This window comes from Canis lupus, chromosome 36, assembly GCF_003254725.2.
Source record: "Canis lupus dingo isolate Sandy chromosome 36, ASM325472v2, whole genome shotgun sequence".
In the NCBI taxonomy this organism is placed as follows: domain Eukaryota; kingdom Metazoa; phylum Chordata; class Mammalia; order Carnivora; family Canidae; genus Canis; species Canis lupus.
In genome coordinates, this window is record NC_064278.1 from 5,872,529 (window position 1) to 5,890,231 (window position 17,703).

General features: G+C 35.4%; 1 protein-coding gene across 1 annotated transcript in view; it reads right to left on the reverse strand.

The window, feature by feature from the left end:
- Window positions 1-17,703, reverse strand: part of PLA2R1 (phospholipase A2 receptor 1) — a 113,602-nt gene that overhangs the window by 19,187 nt on the left and 76,712 nt on the right. The window contains exons 14-20 of the mRNA XM_025471090.3: window positions 14,772-14,856; window positions 12,482-12,614; window positions 11,863-11,898; window positions 11,219-11,376; window positions 6,260-6,324; window positions 5,902-6,005; window positions 3,936-4,075 (exon numbers count right to left, since the gene is read on the reverse strand). Coding sequence (XP_025326875.3) covers window positions 3,936-4,075; window positions 5,902-6,005; window positions 6,260-6,324; window positions 11,219-11,376; window positions 11,863-11,898; window positions 12,482-12,614; window positions 14,772-14,856 — 721 coding nt within the window. The remainder of the gene's footprint in view (window positions 1-3,935; window positions 4,076-5,901; window positions 6,006-6,259; window positions 6,325-11,218; window positions 11,377-11,862; window positions 11,899-12,481; window positions 12,615-14,771; window positions 14,857-17,703) is intronic.

A 17,703-nucleotide genomic window follows, 5' to 3' on the forward strand; every position in this document is an offset into this window, starting at 1 on the left:
GGCCTGCTGTGACAGTATATATTAGTCAAATCCTCTGAACGATTCAAAGACTAAATTGTGCAACTGCTGCATTGCTGGGCAAATATTGGCTGCATATTAGAATAACTGAGGGACCTTTTAAAAAACAACTGGAATGTAGATCTAATGCAGATCAATTAAATCAGAATCTTTAGGATGTCTCCTGCATCTTGACATTTTTAAAAAGCTCACATGGTGATTCTAAATATTTGATCAGGGCTGTGAACCACTAATCTAGCTGCTAGTTATCAATAAAGATTTTTTAAATTTTTGAACTACGCAGGATGTTTTAATCCTGCTCCAATACTGCTTCAGAACACCTTTCTCCCTCGGGTATGTGTTTGTGCTTTACTCATACCCCTTTCTATTCGTTTCAGAGGAGGCATTCATTTGCCCTCTTGCCCTGAATCCGCTCCACCATCACTGCTCCCAGGCCTCTATACACACACAGTCAGTATGTTTACACAGGATTGAATACGGACTGGAGTTAAGTTGTGCAGATAAAGAAGTTTGGGGAGAGGGTAATAGCTAAGGCCTAAATCAAAAGCAACCATTGAAAATTTTTAAGAATTATTTCTCTAATACCAAGGATTTGATATGCTGCTAACTTTCTTAAAATATCCTCTTTTATACATGAGAGTAATTATGATTAGTAACTAGAACAGTTGTATTCATACTTGGGGTCGCTCACTGTCTGCATTAAAAGTGTGATTTTGAGACAACATAGGCAGTCCTCTGTGGCCGTTCTATACAGAAGCACTCCAGGATGCACCTGTTTTAATAGTTGCAAAGTACAAAAATTAACTAAGAAATAGACCAAAACTTTAATATAAGAGCTAAAACTCTAAACCTTTTAGAAGAAACATAAGAAGTAAATTTTTATGTCCTTGGTTTGGCTACCTGTTCTTAGATATGGCACCAAAAGCATGAATAACAAAAGAAAAATGAGATAAATTGGATTTCATTAAAATTAAAACTTTTATACATCAAAGGACATTAGAAAAGGCAACCTATGGAATGGGAGAAAACATGTATCTGATAGGAGCTTAACATTTAGAATATATAAAGAACTCTGGCAACTCAACAATAAAAAGGCAAATAACCCAAATAAAACTGGGCAAAGGACTTGAATAAATATTATTCCAAAGATAGTCTATAGATGGCCAATAAGCACATGAGAAAATTAGCCATTAGGGAAATGTAAATCAAACCAGAATTAGATAACACTAGACAGGCACTAGGATGGAAATAATTAAAAATATAGATAATAACCTATGTTGTTAAAGATGTGGAGAAGGGGGCCTGAGTGGCTCAGTCAGTTAAGCATCTGCCTTTGGCTCAGGTTGTGACCCTGGGGTCCTAGGATCGAGCCCTGTGTTGGGCTCCCAGCTCAGTGAGAAGTCTGCTTCTTCCTCTGCCTCTCCCCCTGTTTGTACTCTCTCTCTCTCTCTCAAATAAATAAATAAAATATAAAAAATGTGGAGAAATTGCTAGCATATACTGCTGGTAGGCTTGTAAAATGGTTCAGCCATGTGAAAAACAGTTTACTGGTTCCTCAAAAAGTTAAACATAGAATTGGTATATGATGTAGTAATTCCATTCTTAGGCATATACCCAAATGAAGGGAAAACAGGAACTCCAGAAGATACCTGTATGCCAATGTTCACTGCAGATTTATTTACAATAACCAAAAAAGTGGAAACAACCCAAGTCTATCAACAGATGAATGGAAAAAACAAAATGTGGTGTGGAATATTATTCAGTCATAAGAAGGATGAAGTTCTGATACATGCTGTAATATGGATAAACTTTGAAAACATTATGCAGAGTGAAATAAGCCAGAAACAAAAGGACAAATATTGTGTTAATCCACTTATATGAACTATCTAGACAGGCAAATTCACAGAGACAGGAAATAATTCACCATGGGCTGGAGGGATGGGGAATAGTGGGTAGTTGTTTAATAGTTACAGAGTTTCTGTTTGGGATGATAAGCTTTGGAAATAAAGGGGATGGCTGAACAACATTGTGAATGTAATTAATTCCACTGAATTGTATACTTAAAAATGGTTAAAATGGCATGTTTTATTTTAAATATATTTTACCACAGTAGAATAGCTTAAAAAAGAACTAATTGTCAAAGGTTTTAATTCAAGACTTAGTAATACTCAGTGTTCTACTAAATACTTGCTATGTTTTTTTATATTGAAATGTATAACTGGTAGATTTTAAAGTATGGGGAAATAGGAATCAGAGAGAAAATATTAACTATTAAAAATGTACCTCCATACCATATAAAGTCTTAGAAAACGACTATATTTTAGAAGATATCTCACAGTGCCACTAGATTGTGTCATGGGGCTAAATTGATCTGGTAATCCTTAAATTCTTATATGAAGTGGCAACTACAGGAAAGAGACAAACACTACCAGACTCAAGGTCAGAAAAACTGAGGTTGATTCTCAACCTGACATTTATTTGCTATTAAGTTTCAGGAAAAGCACACAATGTGACTAGTCTTGCTCTTCTCAGATATAAGATGGGATAACAGTTTTGTGCATTTAAAAAATTCAATAAAACGATATATATATAATTACCCAGCAAAAACTCTTGGCCACAAGGTGCAAGAAACTCAAATGTTCATCACTGGGCGAGTGGAAAAACAAAATACGGTATATACATATAATGGAATATTATTCAGTCTCAAAAAGGAAGGAAATTCTGACACATGCTTTAACATGGATAAACTTGGGGGACAATCTGCTTAGTGAAATAAACCAGTCACAAAAGGACAAATAACGTATGATTCCACTTATCCACAGTATCTGAAGTAGTCAAATTAATAGAAACAGAAAGTAGAATGGTGGTTACCAGGGGTTGGGGGAGAGGAAACAAGGGGTTGTTCTTTTTTGGATTTAGGGTTTCAGTTTTATAAGATAAAAAAGATCTGCAGATTCATTTCCTAACAATGTGAATATACTTAACACTATTGCACTATGCACTTAAAAATGGTTAAGATGGTAAATTCCATATTAGGTGAATTTTTACCACAATTAAAAAAATCAGTGCCATATATGTAGTAGGTGCTCAACAAATACAGGTAAAAAATCCAAATGGCCTCATATCACAAATTAACAATGAGATGATCACAAAAAAGAGAAGGCTCTGCCAAATATAACTGAACATACAGATTGATAACTGGCTGTCCACAATTAAAGAGCAATTTCATATGAACATATTAAATTATGACACAGTTTGGGTTTTTCCATTATCAAAGAATGAAACATTTATAATTTGGGATGCATTTTAATTACTTCCACCTAAGGCCTATAAAGTTATTTCATTATGAAACATAAAGAGTGGAGGGTCTTAATTGGAGGCAGTATCAGAAATAATAAATCTGGTTTACAATATCCCCAATGGCAATTTAAAAAAAAATTTCAATTCTGCATAGAAGCACCAGCTTTATGAGGCTCAAGATGACATTGACTGAGTTATGTTATTAGTGGGTCAATTCACAAGGCGGGCGGAGCTCTATGTCTGCTCCAGGCAGGGAAGACACAAAAGAAGGAGAAGATGGAGTCTGTACCCTCTGCAGTTGACAGCTCATTTGAGGGCAGGGCCTAGTTACACACGCTCGCATGCATCACGCCTAATGAAACAGTCACACGGCACAATGAATGACTGTGTCAATAGCAAAAACTGAGTATACAAATGAAGGGTGATGCCAAGGCTGTTTATTCCAAGAGGTTTGCCCATACATTGAAAACTGAAATCTCTTGAAAGTAGTGACAATAAAATTCCAGGTCCCAATGGACAACTTCTGGTTTTTCAAAGCCACACCTACCGTTTGATTTTGTTCTAAAATAAACATCTACAAAACAGCAACAAAGGCAGCTTTTTGAAAATGAGTTTACCTTATAGTTAAAATATAACCATCCTTTGGGACATGTTCCATGTTGTTTTGGGGTATCTTTCTCTTTTTCTATGACCCAAATCTTCTTTCGCTTACAGATGCCAGGCAAAGAAACTGAACACTCTTCACTAGCCCAGAGTCCTGGAGGAGTAAATGGGTTAGACATGACCTGAAACAATGGAAACTCTTTGTAGGCATTCTTTATCACATTTTTATGACTGCTAATGATTTATCATAGTTTTTTTTAAAATCTAGAAATTGAACTAAACTGGTAATTGTAGAGTTCTCTGGTGACCAGAGCAAACTGAGCAGGGGTACCAAATCAGTAATTCTAATTCAAGAATGTAGAAATTTTGCAAATGCAGAAAAACAAAAACAAAACCAGAAAAAAAAAAAACCCCAAACCCCAACTAATTAAAATACTACAATTGAAATCACAAAACTGATTAAAGTTCTTATAATATTTGGTTTGGTTAACAAAAAAATGTAGACTCATATTTTTGTTTTAGAATATTCAGCTTCGGTATAAAGAGAAAAAAGATTCTAAAACAATAGATCATTTCTAATTTATAATTTTTTAGAAAATATGTAATCTTGAAAAATTAACTCAGTAACTTCTAAGAAAGAAGCACTTTCAACACTGACCCTTAAAAAAACAGGCACACATAGACATGCCCTCGGGAAGATATATCCCAAAGTCCTTAGCCCCCTGGAAAATGTATTTTAATTTAGAAGAGCTATATTTTTCAGAGTAAAGGTTATAGAATGCATTTCATTAGCATTCAAGTTATAAATCCCAGAATAGTGCAAGGATGCGTGTAAATTGCAAAGGCAGTTTCAGTTTTCTAGTGTGAGGGATATAAGCCAAAAAATGTTGGCATTTTGAAGGAGGGGCTAGAATGCTTTTTTTTTTTTTTTTTTTTTTTTTAAGAATGCTATTTTCAAAGCAGAAAAGCTGCTAGTCTTCCAGAATTACAAAACAGCCTTTCTGTAGGCTGTTGTGACACCTGCTGGCAAGAGAGAGCTGATTAACAACGTGGTTTTTCCTTTCCTTTCTCTGAAAATACCCTTACACCAAGGATTGCTTTCTATGTTTATCCTTTTTCTGATTTGGGGCATAGGTTCCTTATGTTAAGTATTAGGAACATAATTACCTTTTATAGGATATAAAGAGTGGGATGGATATGAGTGGACAGTCAACCCAAATAACACTGTATGTATTTGACGAATTGAATTAAAATTTAAAAACCCATCTTAAAGGGTAAACTGTATTTCTCAAACAGTTTGGAGATCGTTGATGTTTTATGGCGAGAAGCAGTTAATGCCAGGTATTTAAAAAATACTGAATTCAATGAAAATTTTTCTTACATGGAAAAGTGAAGGGATGCCTGGGTGGCTCAGCAGTTGAGATCTGCCTTGGGCTCGGGTGTGATCCCATAATCCTGGGATCAAGTCCCGCATCGGGCTCCCTGCGGGAAGCCTGCTTCTCCCTCTGCCTATGTCTCCACCTCTTTCTCTGTGTCTCTCATGAATACATAAAAATTTTAAAAATCTTTAAAAAATGGGAAAGTGGAAGTAAATTTCACAGGGTTTAAAAGTTCTGGCCAATTATAAACTGAATATTAAGAAGAGAGTTTAAAAATGGGCCCATATTGAAATTTTTTAGAGAGTAGTATTTGTCAGGCATATTTTTGACCAGTTTCATTGGGTCTATTTCTGGTGCTGTTTTGGTTCTTGAGGGATGACTTCTATGGTTGTAATTCATTTTCAAGAACATGAATGCATGGAATTAACTAACTATAGGAATGGCCATCCTTAAGACTAATGAAACTCAACATATTCAACTAAAAAAAGCAAGCCAGCCAAACAAAACTTTCTCACTGAACTAATGCAATGTAAAGGAGACATTAGCCTTCTGAAAATTATCAGTTTGTATTATAAACCCCAAAATGGATAAATATAATAACCTGTTATAGATGAAATGAAGCCACATCGTTGGCTCTGATTACTCATAGATCCTTCTCTTCTCTTGTCCCAATTCTGGTATATTACGGGTGCTCCATCATTCCAGCTGTAGGTAAATTAAGAATTTTAGGGTCTTCTTTTATTCCATATGTTCAATCTCCAACACCATTCTTGGAGTTCTGGGGTAATTTTTATTAAATTAAAAAGATACTCGGGTCTTTAGTTAGAAAAATGGAAATTTATAAATTAAAGACAATGTTTGAAGCCTATTTAACAAATTGATCACTAAGATCTAGTCCAATCATTCTGCAAATAAAACCTGTCAAACAAAATAAAATGCAAATTGATCTAGGTCCACACCGAAATTCATCATTGGCTCTTTCTTCTCGAAGTCCAATCCACCAATTTACACCATACTTTGATAGCTATTAAAAAAAAAAAAAAGAATATGTCAGCATTTATTCTACTTGTTTTCCCTTTTCAGTATTAAGATTAATGGGGTTGCTGTTAATAGCTTTCTATTCTTCACTATTTTACCCAATTATCTAAAGAAGAGTACACTAAGGCCTAGCATCTTGAGAGAACCTGAAACTATTATTTAAAAATATTCCCTCCTCATTATGAAGGGAAATTAGAATCAACTATTGAAAATCTTTCTTACAACTTTCCCTATGTATTTAAAAGTAAATTTTCTAACTCTCATAATAGAGCTTTACAAAATAATATTGTAAAGTAAAATAAGATGCAGACTCCTTTTTTTGATTAAAAATTTAGTGGTTTATCATCTCAGTGATTTATAGTTCACTGCATAAGTCACTCTGTTTGAAAAACAATTCAAAGCACAAAGACATCAATAGAAAAAAGATTTTGAATTTTTGGCATTAGTCTGATTGTTAAGCTTTTAAACAGTATTAGCACCCTCCCCATTTAAATAGACTCAATGTAGGACAAAGGAATACTACAAAACTACCAGTGTTTAACAACCAGAAAATCATTTTTGCATTTTACTAATTTTGTACCATTATTTATCATACAGATATCAGTACAATAAAGTATGAAATGAAACAGCATGTTCATGCATGTGTGCATGCACACACACATACATTACAGCAGATGTAATGCTGGACTTATGACCCAGGAAATTGAAATTCCCTCTTTAACTATAAAAGAGGAAGAAGCAGTAAGGATTTCCCTAAGACCTCTAAATCAATATACTTTATATGTATGCTGTGTGTGTGAAATGTAACTTAATTTTTAAGCTAAAAATTTGTTAATTTGAAAGCACTGTGTATTTAAATTTGCACTTCATTTCTTCTGTAAAAATTGGAAATACACGTTAAGATATATATTTTTTTCCATATGAATTTTGGGTCATCATACAACAGAACCTAAGAGTTCTCTAACATTTTAATTTATAAACAGGTATTTTTATTCCTTGAATAGTGTGGCTGTCTGCCATATCAGCAATTTGAGAATAATGCAAGATGGAACAACTATAATTTGGGGTCCCTGAGGTGTTATTTCATGGACATGTTCTTACATGCTGAATTTAGATTCCTATTGTCAGGCTTTGGAATGGATCCATTGAGACTGGCTGTGAACTCAGTGGGAGAACCACAACAATTTCATTCAATCTAAAGAGGTCTCATGTGCAACAATAGTGGAAATCATGGCCTGATCATTCACTGCCCCAATTAAGGACCTCTAAAGAGAAATTATAACTACATCTTAAGTGACATATTTATTGCCACCTCAATTATATCATGGTGATCCTCCACATGGCACATTACAACCTGTTGTGATGCAGAATAGAACCACAAGCTAGAAGGATGAGCTAGATGATATCTCAAGTGAAAAATCCATGGTGAAAAATAGATGTTGTAACTTTTAGCTTAGGTATCAAACCACAAAAATAGAAGACTTATTAATATTCTCTCAAATAAAGAAATGTAATATGACTACAGATTTCATAACATCAACCATACTTTGTTATAGTCATTATAGATAGAATCATATGGGAAAAATACTTATAAAAAATAAGATATAGCAATATCCAATATAATTTATGAAGTCATTGATCTATGAATTAATACAAGGAAGAGTAACCTGTCATATCAAAACCATGTTATTTTAAGGGTTAAAACACCATATTTTGGAGGATGACTCATAGCTTTAATATATTTTTGTTAAGAGTATTTAGACATGAAATTATAAAAATAAAAGTAAATTGCAATTTTGAAATGCAAATATTGCACAACACAGTATAGGAATGTTAGCCAAGTGGATTAATTGGGTAGTAGTTCATGTAAAGAACTCCTAAAGTGCTTATGGCTTTTTATTTTTTGGGCATTAATCTAGCCAACAAGATGGCTTAAAAAAGAAGTACTCAAAAATTCACTCTCATCATGCCTGTGGTATTCTGTTATTCAAGGAGAAAATACTGACTAACCACTTTTCCAAGATAGAAACACTTTGTTTAAAAAAAATCTGCTTCAGATTTTTAAAATTTCATCCAGCTTTCTTTTTCAATAGTTCTTTTACTTCCCAACTAAATGTTATTTTTGTTTTTCACATTTCTGAGTTACTACTCTTTATAGGGAAACTATACAACAGATATGTAATACCAAAAATATTTAATTACTGGGCCACCTGGGTGGCTCAGTGGTTGAGCATCTGCCTTTGGCTTAGGTTGAGATCCCAGGGTCCTGCGATTGAGTCCTGGATCAAACTCCCAGCACAGAGCCTGCTTCTCTCTCTTCTTATGTCTCTGCCACTCTCACTCTTTGTTTCTCATGAATAAATGAATAAAATCTCTAAAAATTATATTTAATTACTATTCTGATTCTTCCTGCATTTATAGGACGAGAGTGCCACAAAAGTGAATTTTATGATCTCTACATATTTAGTTACTCATCCTGGAATAAAATAACTTCTGGACTGACTCATTCTAGTAGGACATTACATAGATATGGAATTTCTTACTGGTGAAGTGAAAATGGTCACTATAAATATCACTACTACCACCACCAAAGAGTGCATAACACAGCCATAGATTATGCGATAATAAGAATTGCTTTGGAAACTTAGAGCTTTCTTCTTTCTAAATTGATACCCTTTCCCTTAGTTCCCTTGTCCCTTTTTCATCTACACATTTTAAACGGTCCAGTAATTTTCTTTTGTAGCACAGCGGGATGTTAGATCAGTCAGCTGCCCGCCCATCATACTGACAAGGCATTCTGTATCAACATGGTCACAGGCTGGGTAACAATTTTGCCATGTAAGACACCACAAGGTTCACCTGGTTTGACATCACAACTAGATCTAGTCCTCAACTAGTATCATGGATGGCACTAGGTATGGCTTCTTAAACAGCTAAACACATGGGTTTTACTATTTCCTTCTTCGGGAGGTATTAACTCTGCCATCCCCACTGGCTTCCCAACCACTAATAATTGGGAGAGTGAATTCAGGGAAAGGTGAAGAGAAGAGACCTGCAGATATTCCTAGGAGACCTAAGCCCTGTTGGAAAGATCAAAGAAGTCTTTTATTGCTCATGCGTGAGACAGAGCTGCTGTTCTACTGCTAGCAGAAGGGTTTTAAATGACTCCGTAAGTCAGATGACCTGGGTTCACTTCCAGATTCCATCACTTAGCTGCTGTGTAAGTAACCAAGTTGCTTCACCTCTTTGGAGTTTTAGCTTCCTCAACTGTAAAATGTCCTAATAATAGACTTCCCACAGAAAGTCCTTGGAAAGATTAAATGGCATTAAATAGTAGTACTTAGCACAGTACCTGCTACGGTTACAATAAGTATTGGCTAAATATCAGTTCCAATTGAGACATGCACTTTGTCATGTCGATGGATGGATTGGTTTTCAGACAATTGATCTGATGTCTTGTTATTGCCACCAGGAGTCTGTTGTCTTGTTAAAGAAATAAATGTATTTTTCTGACATGTGGATGCTTAATATGGATTTGGCTTGAGTGTTCTATTTGTAGGAGAGAAAGGGTGGTAAAATAGCACACAAACCAGTAGTGGGGAATATCTCATTCTTGTGGTTAGTCTTCACTGAGTCTCTGTGGGACCGTGGGGTTGTCACCTAATCCCTCTGTTTTTCAGCTTTTTCCATTACAACTCAGTAATAGCCCTGACCTACCTGTACCTTGCAGGCTGTCTGTGCATCAAATAGGATTATAGAAATGGAAAAGCTCCATGAGCTGTAAGAGAAGACATTTCTCTTACATGCCAAGATGTTTTAAATATAGAGCTTCATTTTAACAATCAACTTACAAATATATGAAAAGATGATAGCTCAAGAAAGGATTCCTGGCGATCATGAAATAATGGTAAAAGGTTTTTTTCTTACTTTCAAAGGTTTCCTAGTAAAAATTCAGAATAAGTTTCTCTCTCTTAGTGTTCCCTTGATAATTTGTACATATTGCTCCCTTTTCACTTACTATTATTTCTAGCTTTTTAAAAACAGAGACTATATCTCATTTTTGTGTTCTTGACATTTTTATGACTTTGACAAATATCACAATGCCTGACACATACCTAATGCTCAATAAATGCTTGTTGGAGAAATACACTGAAAGTGTACACTATTCTTTGGCAGTCTGCTTCATTATTTAACAGGTTTTGCATGCTTTCTCTCCAATTAGCCTAGCTCCTCAAAGATTGCCCAAGTCTTTAACTTAAGTTGAAATGGAAAACCACTCCTTATTTTCTGAATATTGAGTCTTTATAGACTTAAAAGTATTATATTCTTGTAAGTAAAATTCAAAATTTTAAAACAGCCATGTACACACACATACACACACTGTTCAGGTACACTTTGTCCTTCATTTGCGCTTTATTTTCCTCCATGGCATTTATCTATTTATCTTTTCCTAAAATATTATGTAATGCTATGTACTTATATTGATTACGGTCTTTCTTCCCAGACTAGAGTATAAGACCCATGAGGGCAGGAATTTTGGTCTATTTTAATCACTGATAAAGCCCCAGCCCTTAGAAGAGTAGACTGAATAAATAGATATTGAATGATTGAATGAGCCTCACTAAAACAATAAAACTCTACTTACTCATAACTGTTGCTAATAAAGAATGACAATAGTGAAATGATTGACCAACATGGTAAACTTGTGTTTCCATTATTTTCTCTTAATCCCTATAACAGAAAGACGATCAATTCTCAAAAATACATGGCTTTAAATGAAACTTAAATAAATGTCTGTAGTCAAATTTTAAAAAAATCCCCCCAAAGACAGAAGAAGGAGCTAAGCTCTGAATTTCTCATGGTTAATTGTATTCAAATACCGCTCTTATTTTGCTGTGGATAAATTCTTGTTCATGTGCAGAATGAATTGTGAGAATATCACCACGTAGCCAGACACAAACAAACTCAAAGGAGGGCCATTCTGCAGCATAGGTGTGAAAAAGATACTCAGCATCTTGATAAAAGAGCCAAGGTGCATCTGAAAAACAACAACAACAACAACAACAACAACAACACTGAAAACCAATGCAAATGATGCAAAAGCCATTGACTGATATAATGCAATTTAAATAGGATATACTATAATTTACCCCACAATTGTAATTTAGTCACTTAGCATTAAAAAAAAGTATGTGTGTGTGTGCCATATACATAAATAAGTATGTTTACATACATACAACTAAGTATATAATTTGCTTATTTTCCTTGGTTTATCTCATCTAAGAAAACTTCATTTGTATTGCAAGGTCTGGGATAAATACATATTTTAAATTCACATGTCATGAAAATAGTGTTGTTAGAATATTAACCTTTAATCATTTAAATACTTTTTATTAATTTGATTTTTAATTAGTTCTAGATTGACATAAGAAAAGAGAAGCTCAATTGGAAGACAGTAATAATACAGGAATGGTATATAATGGCATGTAATTAGATATTCAAGAACTGCCAGGAGAGTTCTTACCATATTGGTACCAGGGTGGAATCTTGGGTCTCACATCTGCAAAGTGAAAGCAGACAACCTTGAGTGACCTTTATTCACAAGTGTACCATCTCTGAATTACTTCAGCTCTAAACACAGTATTTTGTACTTTGCCTTTTAAAATACCACTTAAAAACTAGGTACTTTGTCCTGTTTGAAGTATGGTTGGCTCTCACACTTGAAGAGGAGGCTCAAGAGAGGCCTCTGATCAAAGAAGAAAGGATGTGAACACTTGTCAAGGGCCTACTGTGCGTCACACACTACGTTAGGTGCTTTCACCTATTCATTTGACAAATAATTTTGGTTGCTTGTAATGTCACAGTGACATTTCTTCCAAATAGTACTTGAAAAATACCGTATTCCACAATATAGTTGGTTACCCTCATTTCCTATTAACTAACTTAGTGTACTGCCCTGGTGTCACTTTTTTCTCATTCCCCCGTGGGGCATTCTTTGCTGAAGTAGTACAGTTTGGATCGTCATGATGGTTGTTGGTACTGCAGTCCAGGTGTTTAAATTTTAGATTTCTGTAACTCTTCACTTGGAAAAATTCTGTAGATTATTAGAAAGTAAACATATAGTAAAAATCTTATGTTTTTACCTCTTGGAATTTTGCATATCCATTCATGTTTGGAACTGCAGTGTAAAGGTAGCAATGTTTTATTTGCCTTATAAACAGCACAATTTCTTGCATCTTCTCCAAAATAAGTATTGTCTAAAAATGAAGAGACAACCTGCAGCAGATGAAGTTCATTATTTCTTAACGATGATCCCCCACAAAAAGTTTCAAAAGATCAAAACAGGCATCTCTGTAAATAAACCACAGTAGACTTGGAGGAAGCTTAAGAAATGTCTGGATAAGATTGCAATTAAAGGTTGCTTCATATTTGTGAAGAACAAGCTAACGAAACTAACATTTTTCCTTAAAGATGCTTTTTTTTCTTAAAAGGAGGCAAGCTACTCCTTTCTCCAGAAGGAATAAATCAGAAGCAGGGTTCCTTCTGAACTTGTACTGTTTTCTCACTGGCCACAATAGGCTAGCCCTGGGACCTTGGGCAAACCTCTGGAAGGCTCTGATCTGTTAGATTTGGGTCTCATCTGTGATGTAGATTCTTTTGCATATACCCTGAGATTTTAGTCTTTAGTCACTAAATTTTAAGTTTTCACTAGCTTTTACTGGGAAACCATCCAAAGCTTTCCATGAATGGTCATTTAAGAGGGATATTAATAAAAATTCAATCTTATCAATGATTTAATGGCTACTTGACAGAAAAGTGGATGGACCACAGGTGAAACTGGAGTAAAAATTTGGAAAAAAGAGGATGTTTGAAACATTTATACGCCTCCTCAAACATGTACACAATCATATAACTCACCTAACGTAAAAATACATAAGCTCATATGTATTCAGACCATAGTGTGAGTTTGAACATTTGTTTTGTCCAAGTAGAGAGTGGTGGTGAGGAACTCCATGCACTGCTTCATGGGTTTATCTCATTTATGCTGAACCAAATAGTCTATTCCTCTCTATTACTAATGAGATTGTTTTACTAAAACAAAAGGAAACATTCTCAGCCTCTACATACCACACTTCGTTTTCCAGGTGCCATATTGACTGTCATTTATGTAGCAGGTGGAGTCTGCTAAGATCCTTCCACTCGCTGGGCCTCAGTTTATCTGATAGCAAAATGGATGGGGCAGGTGATCTCTAAGGTCTCTTTTTACTCTCTGGTCCTGATACCCTTCTCAGAGACGCAGCACTATTTGTGTGTGTGTGTTTGTGTGTGTGTGTGTGTGTGTTACATGTTTAACTAGCATGTCCTTATTATTTTTGTTTTCCACATACAGATTTCCACAGATCCTTTCCTTACTGCAAATTTTTTTCTAGTGGGGCTAGAGATTGTTCTTTTCTATTGATCTTTACTATTTCAAAGTTAGGCTGATGATATTTTGCCAACAAGAAGACATTATAACATCATGACTTTGGAGGCAGACAACCTGTGTACAAATTCTGGTTCTGTTATGCATTATTTTAGGAAAACTATTTAAGCATTCTAATAACCACTGCACTGAATCATTATAAGGGTGAAATGAGATCATGCAGCAGTGCATTCAACCAGTGGTAAGAATATAATTCGGGCTCAGTAAATAAGAGCTGCATTAAGTGCTCACTGCAGGCTTATGTTAGCCTCCTATTTCACAGGTATAACTGAATAATTTGATTTTGCATGTGCCCTCAGATGGATCTCATTTCAATCTGGGATACAGCTCCCATTTTTTCCCTATCATCTTAAGGAAAATATGAGGATTCCTCATTGCACCTGAAAAAAGAAGTAATAGTGAATTCCTTTTTTCCTTCACAGAGCTTTTTACAAGTATGAGGCTGAAAGAAAAGTAATTTTTTTTTCCTTCTAGATAACTTGCTCTGGTTGAGAAGGAAATGGTGTTTCTAAGGCTGGCATTTCTTTTAGAGATAAACTGAAATGGTTCTTTTCATTGTGATCTGGACAAGGGTCCCACATTCATATAATTAGGTGCCAAGCTAGAGAGGGAAGGTGAAGTAAAGAAAGCCTAATATTATTTTAAACAACAGTTGCTTCTTTCTCAAGACTCTTTACATGGAGAGATAGTTTGGGAGGGGGGTTGGAGATTTTTATTTATTTCCAGGATGAGATCCTATAGCTGGCCTCAAAACTATGTAGCTAGCAAAGGTTTCCCAGGACTTTGCAGAAATAACTCCTATGGTACCAGGATCTGGTGCAGTTTTTATCTGGGTCTGAGTCACAGGAAATATGGTCATTATTTCCAGGTTCCCTTGGTTGGTTTACCAAAGTGTTCCAGGGTCACCTGTTTTGAATTCATTTCCTTTTCTTCAGTTTGGAAAAACTTACAGGAGTCCCATCAGACCACTCCCAAGAGCCAGCATTCAGTGGGTTTCTTTTATTAAATCCAATCCAGAACTGCCTTTCTTCTGTCCTGTGAAAAAACAAAAACTTGGCTCTTCCTACTCAATTCACAACAAAATGTAAAAGGTTCAAGTAATATTTTAAAGTATTTATGTGCACAGGAAACAGCTGATACTCCTGGCAGGATCGATCAAGTCAATGAACATTTACTGAATGTTTTCTGTATGCAAAATCTGAGCTATGGCTTCCTATTACTCTGGGCTTGTATGGTGTGCTCTTTGATGACATGCAGTTGGGGGAGAAGTGAACTCATATTCAGAACACTATTTTCTCATGTTTATAAGGGATGGCAGCACTTTTCAATCATATAAGAACACACGAAGGCAAGTTGGTAAGAAATTTGGAACATCTTTTCCCTAGAGGACTTTTTACTACTTTACTATACATTTACTACTTTCCTATGCTTTGATTTGTTGCTTTTTGGTCAAATGTTCATGTATTCTTTGAAGGTTAATTACCCACCACACCCTTTAATAAAAGGTACACAGCAGAGTTTGTTTTTTGTTTTTTCAGATCCCAACATAATTTCATAGCAAATCAGTCTGAGGCACAGTAAATTAACTTCAGCATTCACCACTGGGTTAGACTTGGCGAGAAGCCCCACAGAGAATCATCTTTCCTCCTATTAGGCGGAGGACAAATACATCAAACCACAGAGTACTCAATAAATCAACCAATAAAGTCTAATTGTACAACGAACCATCTCACTAAGATAATATTCTGAGAATAATTTGGAGAATTAAAGATTTAAAAGATTCAGAAGTCATGACAGATGCTTTATTTTCGTTAGTGCAGTGAAGCAAGCTTATTCTGAAGCGTCCTTTTCTCAGATATGTGAGCTATTTTGCTTGAACAATACAAATGAAAGTAAAATGTGACTTAGAAATCCATGAGATCACTGGGGCCTGGCTGATGACTGCCATGATTACAATTTACAATTTACAAGGTTGTGGAGGGGGAGGATGCTGCCTTAAGGTTAAGCCAGGTACCTTCATATCAATATCACTCTCCTGCCTTAAGAACTTTTTATTCCTTTACTCACTGAATTCAGAGTTCTACATTTTTCCTGATACGTACTGGCTCCTAGATGATGAACTGGCATTAATTTTTCCTCATCAATTTCCTATAATTATATCATTTTTAATAATATAATAAATAATAAGATAGAAATAAAAAAGCAGTGCCATAACAAGGAGAAGCATGTATGCTACTATGAGAACTGGTTTATTTGCTATAATCAAGCATGAGATTGTGTTAAACTCCCTGGCAGTCTTGGTGCAAAGTAATATTATACAGCTTTTGTGATTAAGTGCTAAAGATTAATAATTTGGTAGATGCTTGGCATTAAGTTCTACAAGAAATTTCAAGTGTGAGAACTTATATAAATAGACATAATGATATTTGATCTTACAACAAATTTGGATGCAGTTTGCACGTGGTTATTTCATATAGCAAACCTCCCTATACTCGATGTTTTGCAAAGAGCTTAAGTCACGAAGCAAAGTTACAACTTAGAACAATGGAGACTATCCTGCATCCCTTGAATCTGTGGCCCCACACCAGACTGTGGTCCACTTAGTCAGGAAGCTTCTTGAACTTTTCTTCAGTCTCAGAGAATCTGATTTTATCAGAAAGGGAGACAGAACATGAGAGACTCCTAACTCTGGGAAACGAACTAGGGGTGGTGGAAGGGGAGGTGGTTGGCAGGTGGGGGTGACTGGGTGACGGGCACTGAGGGGGCACTTGATGGGATGAGCACTGGGTGTTATTCTATATGTTGGCAAATGGAACACCAATAAAAAATAAAATTTATATAAAAGAATAAAAAATAATAAATTAAAAAAAAGAGAGAATCTGATTTTAGTATATGTGCTGCCAAAGCGAGCACAGGTTCAGAGAATCTGACTCCGCAGTTCTGGTGTGAGACCAGAGGGCTCTGTGTCAAAATGTGTCCAAGTGAGTGTGAGAATCAGCCAGATTTGGGAAACGTGGTTTTAGGTCAGGATTTCTCACAGGGGCTAGAATTTTCATGGGATGTTGATAAGTGTTCTCAAAAAAAGAGGTTTGTGGTAGAAGAAAATGCTTCCTTCTAGAAGCCTTTACAATGCTAATGCATATGGTAAATTTCCAAGTTTCTGCGTTGTTTTGCAAATAATATTTGACTCTTTTCCCCCAACAGTACTCTATGAGAGTACATTGGGAGATGATTTCAATGGCTCCAACCATTAAGAACATTACTATAGATGCAGGAGATGAATAATTTGATAGATGTTACATATTAATCACTGTTTGGAGTGTCCTAAAGGTGACCTATGGGGAAGCCTAGGATTTTCCCAAAAAAATAGTTTTGGATTTTTTCTGTAATTTAAGCAAGTGTTTCATTGAGACTCCAGATTTCCAGAGCTTGGAGCATAGTACCTGATGTTACATTTGTTTTTATTTAATAAATGTATGGAGCCATTGGATTCATACTGCTTTCTCGGGGGCAGGATTTTGTCTGTCTTGTCTATTGCATTCTCCAACCAGCTAATCATTTAGAAGTACCCCTCCCATAGAAGATATTCCAAAAATGTATGCTAGCTGACAAGAACATATTACAAAAAGAGGCCAATGGATGAGAAGACTCACTAAAAGAGAACATAATGGCTGTCTTCAAATGTTCAAAAATATAATCTACTTGATCTGTATTGCTCTGGCTTACTAGAAATTTGATCTTTGAAACCAGCCTCCAACAATGGAATGGACTTTCTCCCAAATAAGGATCACTCTGAAAGGAATTGTGCAGATAGTAGATGACCACAGTAATATACTGGAAAGAATTTTTACATTGGGTAAAAGGTAGCACAAGCTTTTCTCA